Source organism: Petromyzon marinus (assembly GCF_048934315.1).
Source record: "Petromyzon marinus isolate PM22_M1 ecotype Great Lakes invasive population chromosome 75 unlocalized genomic scaffold, UKy_Petmar_22M1.pri1.0 chr75_unloc.3, whole genome shotgun sequence".
Classification (NCBI taxonomy): Eukaryota; Metazoa; Chordata; class Hyperoartia; order Petromyzontiformes; family Petromyzontidae; genus Petromyzon; species Petromyzon marinus.
In genome coordinates, this window is record NW_027422615.1 from 112,474 (window position 1) to 131,938 (window position 19,465).

At 53.2% G+C, this 19,465-nt stretch overlaps 1 protein-coding gene across 1 annotated transcript in view; it reads left to right on the forward strand.

Moving 5' to 3' along the window:
• Nucleotides 1-19,465, forward strand: part of LOC116937508 (polyamine-transporting ATPase 13A2-like) — a 68,267-nt gene that overhangs the window by 9,286 nt on the left and 39,516 nt on the right. The window contains exons 8-12 of the mRNA XM_076058469.1: nucleotides 1,014-1,080; nucleotides 8,150-8,347; nucleotides 8,855-9,058; nucleotides 10,504-10,614; nucleotides 16,213-16,259. Of these exons, the coding sequence (XP_075914584.1) occupies nucleotides 1,014-1,080; nucleotides 8,150-8,347; nucleotides 8,855-9,058; nucleotides 10,504-10,614; nucleotides 16,213-16,259 (627 nt within the window). The remainder of the gene's footprint in view (nucleotides 1-1,013; nucleotides 1,081-8,149; nucleotides 8,348-8,854; nucleotides 9,059-10,503; nucleotides 10,615-16,212; nucleotides 16,260-19,465) is intronic.

The window sequence follows — 19,465 nt, forward strand, 5'->3', positions numbered from 1 at the left end:
CTGTGGGTGGATGCGTTTGCGGGTGGGTGGGTTTGCAGGTGGGTGGGTAAGTGGGTGGGTGTGTGGGTGGGTCTGTGGGTGGGTGGGTTTGCGGGTGGGTGGGTAAGTGGGTGGGTGGGTCTGTGGGTGGGTGGCTGGGTGGCTTTGTGGGTGGGTGGGTTTGCAGGTTGGGTGGGTAAGTGGGTGGGTGTGTGGGTTTGCGGGTGGGTGGGTAAGTGGGTGGGTGGGTCTGTGGGTGGGTGGCTGGGTGGCTTTGTGGGTGGGTGGGTTTGCAGGTTGGGTGGGTAAGTGGGTGGGTCTGTGGGTGGGTGTGTTTGCGGGTGGGTGGGTAAGTGGGTGGGTGGGTCTGTGGGTGGGTGGCTGGGTGGCTTTGTGGGTGGGTGGGTTTGCAGGTTGGGTGGGTAAGTGGGTGGGTGTGTGGGTGGATGCGTTTGTGGGTGGGTGGGTTTGCAGGTTGGGTGGGTAAGTGGGTGGGTGTGTGGGTGGGTGGGTTTGCGGGTGGGTGGGTAAGTGGGTGGGTCTGTGGGTGGATGCGTTTGTGGGTGGGTCTGTGGGTGGGTAAGTGGGTGGGTCTGTGGGTGGATGCGTTTGTGGGTGGGTGGGTTTGCAGGTGGGTGGGTGGCTTTGCCGGTGGGCGGGTGGCTTTGCGGGTGGGTGGGGTTGTAGGTGGGTGGGTGGGTTTGTAGGTGGGTGGGTGGGTGGGTTTGCAGGTGGGTGGGTGGGTGGGTTTGCAGGTGGGTGGGTGGGTTTGTAGGTGGGTGGGTGGGTGGGTTTGCAGGTGGGTGGGTGGGTTTGTAGGTGGGAGGGTGGGTGGGTTTGCAGGTGGGTGGGTGGGTTTGTAGGTGGGTGGGTGGGTGGGGTTGTAGGTGGGTGGGTGGGTTTGCAGGTGGGTGGGTGGGTTTGCAGGTGGGTGGGTGTGGGTTGCTCGGTGGGTGGGTGTGGGTGGGTGGTGTATACATGCGTGTCAACATTACACGGAATCCACCCACCCACCCTCCCCCTGTCCCCCCCAGCAAAGTGTGACCCTGAGGGACATGGTGAGGGCCACGGTGTGTGTGACTGTACGCCGTGCTGATGGAAGTGAGTGCCTCCCACACACACACAGACACACACATACACACACACATACAGACACACACACATACACACACACATACATACACAGACACACACACTCACAGACACACATACACACACATACACACACATACATACACACACACATATATATACATACAAAGACAAAGATCCCCCGTATAGCCTTAACAGACTGTAGGGGCAAGTGCTGTTAGCGAGCACCTATGAAGGCCGGTAACGGTACACGAGGGGGTGGGTGGCCAGCACCACGCCCGACCGCCTTTGTCTCCCTAGTGACGATGTTTACACACCGCACAAGGTACTCATTTGAGGCTGAGTCGACCTAGGGGAGGCCCGGGACCGGTTCAGATAATCGTCACTGGTGTTGGCCGTGAGCGGGAATCGAACCCGGGTCGCCAGGTTCATAGTGCAGCGCGCTAACCGCTACACTATCGCTCCCCACATACACACACATACACACACACATACACATACATACATACACACACTCACAGACACATATACACACATACACACACATACATACACACACACACATATACACACATACAGACACACACACATACACACATACATATACACCTACACACACATGCACACACATACACATACGTACATACACACACACATACATACACACACATACACACACATACATACACACATACATACACACTCTCACAGACACACATACACACATACACACACATACATACACACACACATATACATACATATACACCTACACACACATGCACACACATACACACACATATACACATACGTACATACACACTCACAGACATACACATACATACACACATACATACACACACACATACATACGCACACACACTCACAGACACATATACACACATACACACACATACATACACACACACATATACACATACACACACTACACAAACATACACACACATACACACACATATACACATACATACATACACACACTCACAGACACATATATACACATACACACACATACATACACACACATATACACACACTACACACACATATACACATACACACATACACACACATATACACACACATATATACACATACACACACACACAGACACACATACATACACACTACACACACATATGTACACACACATACACACACGTACATACACATACATACACACATACACATACATACACACACATACACACACATACGCACATACACACACAAACACACACATACATACACACACACATACACACACATACATACAGACACACATACATACACATACATACACATAAAGACACACATACATACACACACACATACACACACATACATACACATAATACACACATACACACATACAGGGAAAAAAGTATTTGATCCCCTACTGATTTTGTACGTTTGCCCACTGACAAAGAAATGATCAGTCTATAATTCTAATGGTAGGTTTATTTGAACAGTGAGAGACAGAATAACAACAACAAAAGTCCAGAAAAACGCATGTCAAAAATGTTATAAATCGATTTGTATTTTAATGAGGGAAATAAGTATTTGACCCCCTCTCAATCAGGAAGATTTCTGGCTCCCAGGTGCCTTTTATACAGCTAACGAGCTGAGATTAGGAGCACACTCTTAAAGGGAGTGCTCCTAATCTCAGCTTGTTACCTGTATAAAAGACACCTGTCCACAGAAACAATCAATCAATCAGATTCCAAACTCTCCACCATGGCCAAGAGCACAAAGAGCTCTCTAAGGTGTTGGCCGTTAGCGGGAATCGAACTCGGGACGCCGGGTTTGTAGCGCGGCGCTGACCACTGTACTACCCACACAGCCAGCCACACACACAGCCACACACACACAGCCACACACACACAGCCAGCCACACACACAGCCACATACACAGCTACACACACACACACACAGCCAGCCACACACACAGCCAGCCACACACACAGCCACACACACACAGCCACACAGCCACACACAGCCACACACAGCCACACACACACAGCCACACACAGCCACACACACAGCCACACACACACACACACAGCTACACAGCCACACACACACAGCCACACACACACAGCAACACACACACAGCCACACACAGTCACACACACACACAGCCACACACAGCCACACACACAGCCACACACAGCCACACACACAGCCAGCCACACACACAGCCAGCCACACACACACACACAGCCAGCCACACACACACAGCCACACACACACAGCCACACACACACACAGCCACACACACACACAGCCACACACACACAGCCACACACACACAGCCACACACACACAGCCACACACACACAGCCACACACACACACAGCCACACACACACAGCCACACACACACACACACACAGCCACACACACACAGCCACACACACACACACAGCCACACACACACAGCCAGCCACACACACAGTCACACACACACACAGCAACACACACACAGCCACACACAGTCACACACACACACAGCCACACACAGTCACACACACAGCCAGCCACACACACAGCCAGCCACACACACAGCCAGCCACACACACAGCCAGCCACACACACACACAGCCAGCCACACAGCCAGCCACACACACAGCCACACACACAGCCACACACACACAGCCACACACACACAGCCACACACACACAGCCACACACACACAGCCACACACACACAGCCACACACACACACAGCCACACACACAGCCACACACACACACAGCCACACACACACACAGCCACACACACACACAGCCACACACAGCCACACACACACACACAGCCACACACACACACAGCCACACGTCGACAAAGTGTCCCCGGCGATGGGGCTCGGCTTGAGGCGTTGGTGACGGGCAGGAATTCCGATTCTGCGGCTCTTGCGGCAAAGTTACGGAGGCATGGTGTGTGTGTGTCTGTGTGTGTGGCTGTGTGTGTGTGGCTGTGTGTGTGGCTGTGTGTGTGTGGCTGTGTGTGTGTGTGGCTGTGTGTGTGTGTGGCTGTGTGTGTGTGGCTGTGTGTGTGTGTGGCTGTGTGTGTGTGTGGCTGTGTGTGTGTGTGTGGCTGTGTGTGGCTGTGTGTGTGGCTGTGTGTGTGTGTGTTCAAGGCCGCGCGGGGCGGGGAGGGGAGTGGAAGGGGGACATCTTTTGCGCGTGCGAGTGACGGAGGGCGAACGACACCACACTAGCCCTGACAAGCGAGTGACGATGGAGCGAGCGTGATGGAGCGTGGTGGAGCGTGGTGGAGCGTGGTGGAGCGTGGTGGAGCGTGATATAGAGCGAGCGTGATGGAGCGTGATGGAGCGTGGTGGAGCGTGACGGAGCGTGGTGGAGCGTGGTGGAGCATGGTGGAGCGTGGTGGAGCGTGGTGGAGCATGACGGAGCGTGGTGGAGCGTGATGGAGCGTGAGGGAGCGTGGTGGAGCGTGAGGGAGCGTGGTGGAGCGTGACGGAGCGTGGTGGAGCGTGAGGGAGCATGGTGGAGCGTGGTGGAGTGTGAGGGAGCGTGGTGGAGCGTGGTGGAGCGTGGTGGAGCGTGAGGGAGCGTGGTGGAGCGTGACGGAGCGTGGCGGAGCGTGAGGGAGCGTGGTGGAGCGTGGTGGAGCGTGGTGGAGCGTGAGGGAGCGTGGCGGAGCGTGACGGAGCGTGGCGGAGCGTGGTGGAGCGTGGTGGAGCGTGATCGACCGAGCGTGGTGGAGCGTGGTGGAGCGTGGTGGAGCACGACGGAGCGTGGTGGAGCGTGATGGAGCGTGGTGGAGCGTGGTGGAGCGTGAGGGAGTGTGGTGGAGCGTGATGGAGCGTGAGGGAGCGTGGTGGAGCGTGAGGGAGCGTGGTGGAGCGTGACGGAGCGTGGTGGAGCGTGAGGGAGCATGGTGGAGCGTGGTGGAGCGTGGTGGAGTGTGAGGGAGCGTGGTGGAGCGTGGTGGAGCGTGGTGGAGTGTGAGGGAGCGTGGTGGAGCGTGACGGAGCGTGGCGGAGCGTGAGGGAGCGTGGTGGAGCGTGGTGGAGCGTGGTGGAGCGTGAGGGAGCGTGGCGGAGCGTGACGGAGCGTGGCGGAGCGTGGTGGAGCGTGGTGGAGCGTGATCGACCGAGCGTGGTGGAGCGTGGTGGAGCGTGGTGGAGCGTGGTGGAGCGTGGTGGAGCACGACGGAGCGTGGTGGAGCGTGATGGAGCGTGGTGGAGCGTGGTGGAGCGTGAGGGAGCGTGGTGGAGCGTGATGGAGCGTGAGGGAGCGTGGTGGAGCGTGAGGGAGCGTGGTGGAGCGTGACGGAGCGTGGTGGAGCGTGAGGGAGCATGGTGGAGCGTGGTGGAGCGTGGTGGAGTGTGAGGGAGCGTGGTGGAGCGTGGTGGAGCGTGGTGGAGTGTGAGGGAGCGTGGTGGAGCGTGACGGAGCGTGGCGGAGCGTGAGGGAGCGTGGTGGAGCGTGGTGGAGCGTGGTGGAGCGTGGTGGAGCGTGAGGGAGCGTGGCGGAGCGTGACGGAGCGTGGCGGAGCGTGGTGGAGCGTGGTGGAGCGTGATCGACCGAGCGTGGTGGAGCGTGGTGGAGCGTGGTGGAGCGTGGTGGAGCACGACGGAGCGTGGTGGAGCGTGATGGAGCGTGGTGGAGTGTGGTGGAGCGTGAGGGAGCGTGGTGGAGCGTGATGGAGCGTGAGGGAGCGTGGTGGAGCGTGAGGGAGCGTGGTGGAGCGTGACGGAGCGTGGTGGAGCGTGAGGGAGCATGGTGGAGCGTGGTGGAGCGTGGTGGAGTGTGAGGGAGCGTGGTGGAGCGTGGTGGAGCGTGGTGGAGTGTGAGGGAGCGTGGTGGAGCGTGACGGAGCGTGGCGGAGCGTGAGGGAGCGTGGTGGAGCGTGGTGGAGCGTGGTGGAGCGTGAGGGAGCGTGGCGGAGCGTGACGGAGCGTGGCGGAGCGTGGTGGAGCGTGGTGGAGCGTGATCGACCGAGCGTGGTGGAGCGTGGTGGAGCGTGGTGGAGCGTGGTGGAGCACGACGGAGCGTGGTGGAGCGTGATGGAGCGTGGTGGAGCGTGGTGGAGCGTGAGGGAGCGTGGTGGAGCGTGAGGGAGCGACGCACCTTCCCACCCCTTGGCCCCCTCTGCGGTGTAGTGTGACGTGGTGTGGTGTGACGTGGTGTGACGTGTGGTGTGACGTGGTGTGAGGTGACGTGGTGTGACGTGGCGTAGTGTGGTGTGACGTGTGGTGTGAGGTGACGTGGCATGGTGTGACGTGGCGTAGTGTGGTGTGACGTGACGTGGTGTGACATGGTGTAGTGTGACGTGGTGTGACGTGGCGTGGTGTGACGTGTGGTGTGACATGGCGTGACGTGTGGTATGACGTGTAGTGTGAGGTGGTGTGACGTGGTGTGAGGTGACGTGGCGTGGTGTGACGTAGCGTAGTGTGACATGGTGTGAGGTGACGTGGTGTGACGTGGTGTGACGTGGTGTGGTGTGACGTAGCATAGTGTGACGTGGTGTGAGGTGACGTGGTGTGACGTGGTGTGGTGTGACGTGTGGTTTGAGGTGGTGTGATGTGGTGTAGTGTGATGTGACGTGGTGTGGTGTGACGTGGTGTGACGTGACGTGGTGTGACGTGGTGTAGTGTGACGTGGTGTGACGTGGTGTGACGTGTGGTGTGACATGGCGTGACGTGTGGTATGACGTGTAGTGTGAGGTGGTGTGACGTGGTGTGAGGTGGTGTGACGTGGTGTGAGGTGACGTGGCGTGGTGTGACGTAGCGTAGTGTGACGTGGTGTGACGTGGTGTGACGTAGCGTAGTGTGACGTGGTGTGAGGTGACGTGGTGTGACGTGGTGTGGTGTGACGTGTGGTTTGAGGTGGTGTGACGTGGTGTAGTGTGATGTGACGTGGTGTGGTGTGACGTGGTGTGACGTGGTGTGACGTGGTGTGAGGTGACGTGGTGTGACGTGGTGTGACGTGGTGTAGTGTGACGTGGTGTGACGTGTGAGGTGACGTGGTGTGACGTGGTGTGACGTGGTGTGACGTAGCGTAGTGTGACATGGTGTGAGGTGACGTGGTGTGACGTGGTGTGGTGTGACGTGTGGTTTGAGGTGGTGTGACGTGGTGTAGTGTGATGTGACGTGGTGTGACGTGACGTGGTGTGACGTGGTGTGAGGTGACGTGGTGTGACGTGGTGTGACGTGGTGTAGTGTGACGTGACGTGGTGTGACGTGGTGTGAGGTGACGTGGTGTGACGTGGTGTGGTGTGACGTGTGGTTTGAGGTGGTGTGACGTGGTGTAGTGTGATGTGACGTGGTGTGGTGTGACGTGGTGTGACGTGGTGTGAGGTGACGTGGTGTGACATGGTGTGACGTGGTGTGGTGTGACGTAGCGTAGTGTGACATGGTGTGAGGTGACGTGGTGTGACGTGGTGTGGTGTGACGTGTGGTTTGAGGTGGTGTGACGTGGTGTAGTGTGACGTGGCGTGGTGTGACGTGGTGTGACGTGGTGTGAGGTGACGTGGTGTGACGTGGTGTGGTGTGACGTGTGGTTTGAGGTGGTGTGACGTGGTGTAGTGTGATGTGACGTGGTGTGACGTGACGTGGTGTGAGGTGACGTGGTGTGACGTGGTGTGGTGTGACGTAGCGTAGTGTGACATGGTGTGAGGTGACGTGGTGTGACGTGGTGTGGTGTGACGTGTGGTTTGAGGTGGTGTGACGTGGTGTAGTGTGACGTGGCGTGGTGTGACGTGGTGTGACGTGGTGTGAGGTGACGTGGTGTGACGTGGTGTGGTGTGACGTGTGGTTTGAGGTGGTGTGACGTGGTGTAGTGTGATGTGACGTGGTGTGACGTGACGTGGTGTGAGGTGACGTGGTGTGACGTGGTGTGGTGTGACGTAGCGTAGTGTGACATGGTGTGAGGTGACGTGGTGTGACGTGGTGTGGTGTGACGTGTGGTTTGAGGTGGTGTGACGTGGTGTAGTGTGACGTGGCGTGGTGTGACGTGGTGTGACGTGACGTGACGTGGTGTGACGTGGTGTGACGTAGCCCCCTCTGCCTTTTTCCCCCCCGACAGGCGTGGAGAGGGTCGACTCCTCAGACCTGGTGCCCGGTGACTGCCTCCTCATCCCCGCCGGTGATGCCGGCGGTGGTGCCGGCGGTGCCGGCGGTGACGGCGATGACGGCGCGGGGTTGGGGGGGGCCCTGCCGCTCCCCTTCGACGCAGCCCTCGTGGGGGGCTCGTCGTGCATCGTCAATGAGAGCATGCTCACCGGTGGGACACAGAAGCCGCCCCCCCCCCCCGCGTGGTGTGACGTGGTGACGTGGTGTGACGTGGTGTGGTGTGACGTGGTGTGACGTGGTGTGGTGTGGTGTGATGTGGTGTGTGGTGTGTGGTGGTGTGATGTGGTGTGACGTGTGTGGTGTGGCGTGGTGTGATGTGGTGTGACGTGGTGTGGTGTGTGGTGTGTGGTGTGACGTGGTGTGTGGTGTGACATGGTGTGTGACGTGGTGACGTGGTGTGACGTGGTGTGGTGTGACGTGGTGTGTGGTGTGACGTGGTGGGACGTGGTGTGGCGTGACGTGTGACGTGGTGTGGTGTGACGTGGTGTCACGTGGTGTCACGTGGTGTGACGTGACGTGGTGTGACGTGGTGTGACGTGGTGTGGTGTGACGTGGTGTGACATGTGGTGTGACGTGGTGTGATGTGACGTGGTGTGACGTGTGACGTGACGTGGTGTGATGTGACGTGTTGTGTTGTGACGTGTGGTGTGACGTGCAGGGGAGAGCGTTCCGGTGACCAAGACGGCGTTGGAGCCCCAGGAGGCGTCGCACTACAGCGCCCAGGAGCACCAGCGTCACACCCTGTTCTGTGGCACCAGCGTCATACAGGCCAAGCCCGGGGCCCCCCACACTGGGGGGGCTGGCGGCGGGGACGGCAGGGACGGTGGGGACGGCTTTGCCTGCGCTGTAGTCACTCGCACAGGTAAAGGTGGTGGTGGTGGTGGTGAAGGTGGTGCTGGTGGTGGTGAAGGTGGTACTGGTGAAGGTGGTGGTGGTGGTGAAGGTGGTGGTGGTGAAGGTGGTGGTGAAGGTGGTGGTGAAGGTGGTGGTGGTGGAGGTGGTGAAGGTGGTGGTGGTGATGGTGGTGGTGGTGAAGGTGGTGGTGGTGAAGGTGGTGGTGGTAAAGGTGGTGGTGGTGGTGAAGGTGATGGTGGTGAAGGTGGTGGTGAAGGTGGTGGTGATGGTGCTGGTGATGGTGGTGAAGGTGGTGGTGATGAAGGTGGTGGTGGTGAAGGTGATGGTGGTGAAGGTGGTGGTGAAGGTGGTGGTGATGGTGGTGCTGGTGGTGGTGAAGGTGGTGCTGGTGGTGGTGGTGAAGGTGGTGATGGTGAAGGTGGTGAAGGTGGTGGTGGTGGTGGCCACCCACCCCCTCTGTGTGCGCCACAGTCCCGGCCTTCACAGGTGCTGCTGCTGCTACTCGCGACTCACAGCACTTGCCCCTCCAGCCTTCTAGAGGCTACCGGGGGGACCTTTATCTGTACATGATTCCGTGTTCAGAGTCGGTGAGTGAGTGAGTGAATGAGTGAGTGAATGAGTGGGTGAATGAGTAAGTCAGTGAGTGAATGAGTGGTTGAATGAGTGGGTGAGTGAATGGGTGAGTGAATGAGTGAGTGGGTGAGTGAGTGAATGAGTGCGTGGGTGAGTGAGTGAATGAGTGATTGATTGAGTCAGTCAGTGAGTGAGTGAATGAGTGAGTGAATGAATGAGTGAATGAGCGAATGAATGAGTGAGTGAATGAGTGAGTGAGTGGGTGAGTGAGTGGGTGAGTGAGTGGGTGAGTGGGTGGGTGAGTGGGTGGGTGGGTGGGTGAGTGGGTGGGTGGGTGAGTGGGTGGGTGGGTGGGTGAGTGAGTGGGTGAGTGAGTGGGTGGGTGGGTGAGTGAGTGAGCGAGTGAGCGGGTGAGCGGGTGAGCGAGTGGGTGAGTGAGTGATTGAGTCAGTCAGTGAGTGAGTGAATGAGTTAATGAATGAGTGAATGAGTGAGTGAATGAGTGAGTGATTGAGTCAGTGAGTGAATGAGTGAATGAATGAGTGGGTGAATGAGTGAATGAGTGAATGAATGAGTGGGTGAATGAGTGAATGCGTGAGTGAATGAGTGAATGAGTGAGTGAATGAGTCAGTGAGCGAGTGAATGCGTGAGTGAATGAATGAATAAGTGAATGAATGAGTGAATGAATGCGTGAGTGAATGAGTGAGTGAATGAGTGAGTGAATGAGTGAGTGAATGAGTGCGTCAGTTGCCTTTGCCGGCCTTCAAGGCCGCTGCCCGACATCACTCGCCCCTCTCCCCTCTCCCCTCTCCCCTCTCCCCCCCCCGACACCTGCTGTGTGGGCCACCTGGGGGACCTTTGTCTCTGTGTGGGCCCCAGGCTTCTACACGGCGAAGGGGGAGCTGGTCCGAACCATTCTCTATCCACGGCCAATCCGCTTCCGCTTCTACAGAGACGCCGTCCGCTTCGTCCTGTTCCTGGCCGTGCTCGGTGAGGGGGAGCAGCATCAGCAGCAGCATCATCAGCAGCAGCATCATCATCAGCAGCAGCAGCAGCATCAGCAGCAGCAGCATCATCATCAGCAGCAGCATCATCATCAGCAGCAGCATAATCATCAGCAGCATCATAATCATCAGCAGCATCATAATCATCAGCAGCATCATAATCATCAGCAGCAGCATCATCATCATTATAATTATCAGCAGCATCATCATAATTATCAGCAGCACCATTTCAGCAGCATCATAATCATCATCATCATTATAATTATCAGCAGCATCATCATCAGCAGCAGCATCATCATCATAATTATCAGCAGCACCATCTCAGCAGCATCATAATCATCATCAGCATCATCATCACCAGCATCATAATCATCAGCATCATAATCAGCATCACCACCACACGTGTCTGTGTGTGGGGAGCGGTGGTGCAGCGGTTAGCTCACCGCGCTTCGCTATGGCCGCGGTCAACGATCCGAGTTCGATTCCCTCTCACAGCCACAGCCACCACAACCACAACCACAGCAACCACCACCACTACAGCAACCACCACCACTACAGCCACCACCACCGCCACCACAACCACAGCAACCACCACCACCACAACCACAGCCACAGCAACCACCACTACAGCCACAACCACCACCGCCACCACTACTACAGCCACCACCACTACAGCCACCACCACCACAACCACTACAGCAACCAGCACCACAACCACTACAGCCACCACAACCACAACCACCACCACAGCCACCACCACCACCACTACAGCCACAACCACCACCACTACAGCCACCACCACTACAGCCACCACCACTACAGCTACCATCACCACCACCACAACCACCACCACTACAGCTACCATCACAACCACCACCACTACAGCCACCATCACCACAACCACCACAGCCACCACAACCACCACCACTGTATGTAGGTGGTAGTGTTTGGGTGGGAGTGTGTAGGTGGTAGTGTTTGGGTGGTAGCGTGTGTGTGGTAGTGTGTGGTAATGTGTGGTAATGTGTGTTAGTGTGTGTGGGAGTGTGTGTGTGGGAGTGTGTGTGTTATTGTGTGTGGGAGTGTGTGTGTGGTAGTGTGTGTGTATGGTAGTGTGTGTGTGTGGGAGTGTGGTAGTGTGTGTTAGTGTGTGTGTGGTAGTGTGTGGTAGTGTGTGTGTGGTAGTGTGTGTGTGGTAGTGTGTGTGTGGTAGTGTGTGTTAGTGTGTGTGTGGGAGTGTGTGTTAGTGTGTGTGTTAGTGTGGTAGTGTGTGTGTGTGGCAGTGTGTGTGTGTGGTAGTGTGTGTGTGGTAGTGTGTGTGTGGTAGTGTGTGTGTGGTAGTGTGTGTGTGGTAGTGTGTGTGTGGTAGTGTGTGTGGTAGTGTGTGTGTGTGTGTGGTAGTGTGTGTCTGTGTGTGTGTGTTGTAGTGTGTGTGTGTGTGGTAGTGTGTGTGTGTGGTAGTGTGTGTGTGTGGTAGTGTGTGTGTGTGTTAGTGTGTGTGTGTGGTAGTGTGTGTGTGTGTGGTAGTGTGTGTGTGTGTGGTAGTGTGTGTGGTAGTGTGTGGTAGTGTGTGTTAGTGTGTGTGGTAGTGTGTGTGTGGTAGTGTGTGTGGTAGTGTGTGTGTGGTAGTGTGTGTGGTAGTGTGTGTTAGTGTGTGTGTGTGTGGTAGTGTGTGTGTGTGTGGTAGTGTGTGTGGTAGTGTGTGTGGTAGTGTGTGTTAGTGTGTGTGTGTGTGTTAGTGTGTGTGTGGTAGTGTGTGTCTGTGTGTGTGTTAGTGTGTGTGTTGTAGTGTGTGTGTGTGTCTGTGTGTGTTAGTCTGTGTGTGTGTTAGTGTGTGAGTGTGGTAGTGTGTGTGTGTGGTAGTGTGAGTGTGGTAGTGTGTTAGTGTGTGTGTGTTAGTCTGTGTGTGTGTTAGTCTGTGTGTGTGTGTGTGTTAGTGTGTGTGTGGTAGTGTGTGTGTGTGGTAGTGTGTGTGTTAGTGTGTGTGTTGTAGTGTGTGTGTGTGTCTGTGTGTGTTATCTGTGTGTGTGTTAGTGTGTGAGTGTGGTAGTGTGTGTGTGTGTCTGTGTGTGTGTTAGTGTGTGTGTGTGTTAGTCTGTGTGTGTGTGTTAGTGTGTTAGTGTGTGAGTGTGTGAGTGTGGTAGTGTGTGTGTTGTAGTGTGTGTGTGTCTGTGTGTGTTAGTCTGTGTGTGTGTTAGTGTGTGTGTGGTAGTGTGTGTCTGTGTGTGAGTGTGTTAGTGTGTGTGTGTGTCTGTGTGTGTTAGTCTGTGTGTGTGTTAGTCTGTGTGTGTGTTAGTCTGTGTGTGTGTTAGTCTGTGTGTGTTAGTGTGTTAGTCTGTGTGTGTGTTAGTCTGTGAGTGTGGTAGTGTGTGTGTCAGTCTGTGTGTGTGTTAGTCTGTGTGTGTGTTAGTGTGTGTGTGTGTTAGTCTGTGTGTGTGTTAGTGTGTGTGTGGTAGTGTATGTTAGTGTGAGTGTGGTAGTGTGTGTGTGTGTGTTAGTGTGTGTGTGTAGTAGTGTGTGGTAGTGTGTGTGTGGTAGTGTGTGTGGTAGTGTGTGTGGTAGTGTGTGTGGTAGTGTGTGTGTGTGGTAGTGTGTGTGGTAGTGTGTGTGTGTGTGTGGTAGTGTGTGTGTGTGTGGTAGTGTGTGTGTGTGTGGTAGTGTGTGTGTGTGTGTGGTAGTGTGTGTGTGGTAGTGTGTGGTAGTGTGTGTGTGTGTGGTAGTGTGTGGTAGTGTGTGTGTGTGGTAGTGTGTGGTAGTGTGTGTGTGTGGTAGTGTATGTGGTAGTGTGTGTGTGGTAGTGTGTGTTAGTGTGTGTGTGTTAGTGTGTGTGTGGTAGTGTGTGTGTGGTAGTGTGTGTGTCTGTGTGTGTGGTAGTGTATGTTAGTGTGTGTGTGGTAGTGTGTGTGTGGTAGTGTGTGTCTGTGTGTGAGTGTGTTAGTGTGTGTGTTGTAGTGTGTGTGTGTCTGTGTGTGTGTGTTAGTCTGTGTGTGTTAGTGTGTGAGTGTGGTAGTGTGTGTGTGAGTGTGTTAGTGTGTGTGTGTGTGTGTCTGTGTGTGTGTCTGTGTGTGTGTCTGTGTGTGTGTTAGTCTGTCTGTGTGTGTGTGTGTGGTAGTGTGTGTGTTAGTGTGTTAGTCTGTCTGTGTGTGTGTTAGTGTGTGTGTGTCTGTGTGTGTGTGTCTGTGTGTGTGTTAGTCTGTCTGTGTGTGTGTGTGTCTGTGTGTGTGTTAGTCTGTCTGTGTGTGTGTGTGTCTGTGTGTGTGTTAGTCTGTCTGTGTGTGTGTGTGTCTGTGTGTGTGTTAGTCTGTCTGTGTGTGTGTGAGCTTTACCCCGTCTCTGTGTGCCACCCATCAGCGGCGATCGGAGACATCTACAGCATCGTGTGTGTGTGTGTGGTAGTGTGTGTGTGTGGTAGTGTGTGTGGTAGTGTGTGTGTGTGGTAGTGTGTGTGGTAGTGTGTGTGTGTGTGTGTGGTAGTGTGTGTGTGTGGTAGTGTGTGTGTGTGGTAGTGTGTGTGTGTGGTAGTGTGTGTGTGTGTGTGTGGTAGTGTGTGTGTGTGGTAGTGTGTGTGTGTGTGTGGTAGTGTGTGTGGTAGTGTGTGTGGTAGTGTGTGTGTGTGTTAGTGTGTGTGTGGTAGTGTGTGTTAGTGTGTGTGTGGTAGTGTGTGTGTGGTAGTGTGTGTGTGTGTGTTAGTGTGTGTGTGTGGTAGTGTGTGTGTCTGTGTGTGTGGTAGTGTATGTTAGTGTGAGTGTGGTAGTGTGTGTTAGTCTGTGTGGTAGTGTGTGTGTGTGTTAGTGTGTGTGTGGTAGTGTGTGTTAGTGTGTGTGTCTGTGTGTGTGGTAGTGTATGTTAGTGTGTGTGTGGTAGTGTGTGTGGTAGTCTGTGTGTGTGTTAGTGTGTGAGTGTGTTAGTGTGTGAGTGTGTGTGTGTGTGGTAGTGTGTTAGTGTGTGTGTGTGGTAGTGTGTGTGTGTGTTAGTGTGTTAGTGTGTGAGTGTGTGTGTGTGTGTTAGTGTGTTAGTGTATATGTGTGTTAGTGTGTGTGTTAGTGTGTTAGTCTGTCTGTGTGTGTTAGTGTGTCTGTGTGTGTGGTAGTGTATGTTAGTGTGTGTGTGGTAGTGTGTGTGGTAGTGTATATGTGTGTTAGTGTGTGTGTTAGTGTGTTAGTCTGTCTGTGTCTGTGTGTGTTAGTCTGTGTGTGTGTTAGTCTGTGTGTGTGTTAGTGTGTGTGTGTCTGTGTGTGTTAGTCTGTGTGTGTGTTAGTGTGTGAGTGTGGTAGTGTGTGTGTGTGTTAGTGTGTGTGTTGTAGTGTGTGTGTGTCTGTGTGTGTTAGTCTGTGTGTGTGTTAGTGTGTGAGTGTGGTAGTGTGTGTGTGTGTGTGGTAGTGTGTGTGTGGTAGTGTGTGTGTCTGTGTGTGTGGTAGTGTATGTTAGTGTGAGTGTGGTAGTGTGTGTTAGTCTGTGTGTTAGTGTGTGTGTGTGTGTTAGTGTGTGTGTGGTAGTGTGTGTTAGTGTGTGTGTCTGTGTGTGTGGTAGTGTATGTTAGTGTGTGTGTGTGGTAGTGTGTTAGTGTGTGAGTGTGTTAGTGTGTGTGTGGTAGTGTGTGGCAGTGTGTGTGGTAGTGTATATGTGTGTGTTAGTGTGTGGGTAAGTGTGTTAGTGTCTGTGTGTGTGTGTTAGTCTGTGTGTGTGTTAGTCTGTGTGTGTGTTAGTCTGTGTGTGTGTTAGTGTGTGTGTGTGTTAGTCTGTGTGTGTGTTAGTCTGTGAGTGTGTTAGTCTGTGTGTGTGTTAGTCTGTGAGTGTGTTAGTCTGTGAGTGTGTGTTAGTGTGTGTGTGTGTTAGTCTGTGTGTGTTAGTGTGTGTTAGTGTGTTAGTCTGTGTGTGTGTTAGTCTGTGTGTGTTAGTCTGTGTGTGTTAGTGTGTGTTAGTGTGTTAGTCTGTGTGTGTGTTAGTCTGTGTGTGTGTTAGTCTGTCTGTGTGTGTGTGTGAGTGTGTGTGAGTGTGTTAGTCTGTGTGTGTGTGTGTGAGCTTTACCCCGTCTCTGTGTGCCACCCATCAGCGGCGATCGGAGACATCTACAGCATCGTGTGTGTGTGTGTGGTAGTGTGTGTGTGTGGTAGTGTGTGTGTGGTAGTGTGTGTGTGGTAGTGTGTGTGTGGTAGTGTGTGTGTGGTAGTGTGTGTGTGGTAGTGTGTGTGGTAGTGTGTGTGTGGTAGTGTGTGTGTGTTAGTGTGTGTGTGGTAGTGTGTGTGTCTGTGTGTGTGGTAGTGTATGTTAGTGTGAGTGTGGTAGTGTGTGTTAGTCTGTGTGGTAGTGTGTGTGTGTGTGTTAGTGTGGTAGTGTGTGTGTGTTAGTGTGTGTGTGTGGTAGTGTGTGTGTGGTAGTGTGTGTGGTAGTGTATATGTGTGTTAGTGTGTGTGTTAGTGTGTTAGTCTGTCTGTGTGTGTTAGTGTGTCTGTGTGTGTGGTAGTGTATGTTAGTGTGTGTGTGGTAGTGTGTGTGGTAGTGTATATGTGTGTTAGTGAGTGTGTGAGTGTGTTAGTCTGTGAGTGTGTGTGTGAGCTTTACCCCGTCTCTGTGTGCCACCCATCAGCGGCGATCGGAGACATCTACAGCATCGTGATTCTCGTCAACAGCAAGGTGAGACCTGGAGTTGCAGCTTTCGTGTCCTGCAGGTATCCAAACTCACGTAGTTAGAAAACAAAATAAAATACGACGTTTCAGGCGCAACACCAAGCGCATCCGTCATCAGGTGGTGATGTTGGTGGCCGGGGCGAGCGATGTGAATGTGAGAAGTTAGCACTGTAACTGTCAGATAGCAGGAGAGCGGGTGGTGTGGGTGGTGGTGATGGTGGTGGTGTGGGTGATGGTGGCTGTAGTGGTGATGGTGATGGTGGCTGTAGTGGTGATGGTGGTGTGGGTGGTGTGGGTGGTGGTGATGGTGGTGTTGATGATGGTGGTGGTGTGGGTGGTGATGTTGGTGGCTGTAGTGGTGATGGTGGTGGTGATGGTGATGATGGTGTGGGTGATGATGATGGTGGTGTGGGTGATGGTGGTGGCTGTAGTGGTGATGGTGGTGATGATGGTGGTGATGGTGGTGGTGTGGGTGGTGGTGATGGTGGTGGTGTGGGTGGTGATGGTGGTGGCTGTAGTGGTGATGGTGGTGATGGTGTGGGTGGTGGTGATGGTGTGGGTGGTGGTGATGGTGTGGGTGGTGGTGATGGTGGCTGTAGTGGTGATTGTGGTGATGATGATGTTAGTGGTGATGTTGGTGGCCGGGGCTAGCGATGTGAATGTGAGAAGTTATCACTGTAACTGTCAGATAGCAAGAGAGTGGGTGGTGTGGGTGGTGGTGATGGTGGTGGTGTGGGTGGTGATGTTGGTGGCTGTAGTGGTGATGGTGGTGATGATGGTGGTGGTGATGTTGGTGGCTGTAGTGGTGATGGTGGTGGTGGTGTGGGTGGTGGTGGTGATGATGGTGGTGGTGATGTTGGTGGCTGTCGTGGTGATGGTGGTGATGGTGGTGGTGGTGTGGCTGGTGTGGGTGGTGGTGATGATGGTGATGGAGGTGGTGGTGATGGTAGTGATGTTGATGTTGATGGTAGTGATGTTGATGGTAGTGATGGTGATGTTGATGGTAGTGATGTTGATAGTAGTGATGTTGATGGCGATGGTAGTGATGTTGATAGTGGTGATGTTGATGGGTGATGTTGATGTTGATAGTGGTGATGGTAGTGATGTTGATGGTGATAGTGGTGATGGTAGTGATGTTGATAGTGGTGATGGTAGTGATGTTGATGGTGATAGTGGTGATGGTGATGGTAGTGATGTTGATGGTGATAGTGGTGATGGTGATGGTAGTGATGTTGATGGTAGTGATGTTGATAGTGGTGATGTTGATGGTAGTGATGTTGATGGTGATAGTGGTGATGTTGATGGTAGTGATGTTGATGGTGATAGTGGTGATGGTGATGGTAGTGATGTTGATGGTGATAGTGGTGATGGTAGTGATGTTGATGGTGATAGTGGTGATGTTGATGGTAGTGATGTTGATGGTGATAGTGGTGATGTTGATGGTAGTGATGTTGATGGTGATAGTGGTGATGTTGATGGTAGTGATGTTGATGGTGATAGTGGTGATGTTGATGGTAGTGATGTTGATGGTGATAGTGGTGATGGTGATGGTAGTGATGTTGATGGTGATAGTGGTGATGGTGATGGTGGTGATGTTGATGGTAGTGATGTTGATGTTGATGGTAGTGATGTTGATGGTGATAGTGGTGATGTTGATGGTAGTGATGTTGATGGTGATAGTGGTGATGTTGATGGTGATAGTGGTGATGTTGATGGTAGTGATGTTGATGGTGATAGTGGTGATGTTGATGGTAGTGATGTTGATGGTGATAGTGGTGATGGTGATGGTAGTGATGTTGATGGTGATAGTGGTGATGGTGATGGTGGTGATGTTGATGGTAGTGATGTTGATGGTGATAGTGGTGATGTTGATGGTAGTGATGTTGATGGTGATAGTGGTGATGTTGATGGTAGTGATGGTGATAGTGGTGATGTTGATGGTGATAGTGGTGATGTTGATAGTGGTGATGTTGATGGTAGTGATGTTGATGGTGATAGTGGTGATGTTGATGGTAGTGATGTTGATGGTGATAGTGGTGATGTTGATGGTAGTGATGTTGATGGTAGTGATGGTGATGTTGATGGTAGTGATGTTGATGGTGATAGTGGTGATGTTGATGGTAGTGATGTTGATGGTGATAGTGGTGATGGTGATAGTGGTGATGTTGATGGTGATAGTGGTGATGTTGATGGTAGTGATGTTGATAGTGGTGATGATGGTAGTGATGTTGATGGTGATAGTGGTGATGGTGATGGTAGTGATGTTGATGGTGATAGTGGTGATGGTGGTGATGTTGATGGTAGTGATGTTGATGGTGATAGTGGTGATGTTGATGGTAGTGATGTTGATGGTGATAGTGGTGATGTTGATGGTAGTGATGGTGATAGTGGTGATGTTGATGGTGATAGTGGTGATGTTGATGGTGATAGTGGTGATGTTGATGGTAGTGATGTTGATGGTGATAGTGGTGATGTTGATGGTAGTGATGTTGATGGTGATAGTGGTGATCGTAGTGATGTTGATGGTGATAGTGGTGATGGTGGTGATGTTGATGGTAGTGATGTTGATGGTGATAGTGGTGATGTTGATGGTAGTGATGTTGATGGTGATAGTGGTGATGTTGATGGTAGTGATGTTGATGGTGATAGTGGTGATGTTGATGGTAGTGATGTTGATGGTGATAGTGGTGATCGTAGTGATGTTGATGGTGATAGTGGTGATGGTGGTGATGTTGATGGTGATAGTGGTGATGTTGATGGTGATAGTGGTGATGTTGATGGTAGTGATGTTGATGGTGATAGTGGTGATGTTGATGGTAGTGATGTTGATAGTGGTGATGGTGATGGTAGTGATGTTGACGCTAGAGCTCCCTGTGGACCGTGGTGATGTTGATGGTAGTGATGTTGATGGTAGTGATAGTGGTGATAGTGGTGATGGTAGTGATGTTGATGGTAGTGATGTTGATGGTAGTGATGTTGATGGTGGTGATAGTGGTGATGGTAGTGATGTTGATGGTAGTGATGTTGATGGTGGTGATAGTGGTGATGGTAGTGATGTTGATGGTAGTGATGTTGATGGTAGTGATGTTGATGGTGGTGATAGTGGTGATAGTGGTGATGGTAGTGATGTTGATGGTAGTGATGTTGATGGTGGTGATAGTGGTGATAGTGGTGATGGTAGTGATGTTGATGGTAGTGATGTTGATGGTAGT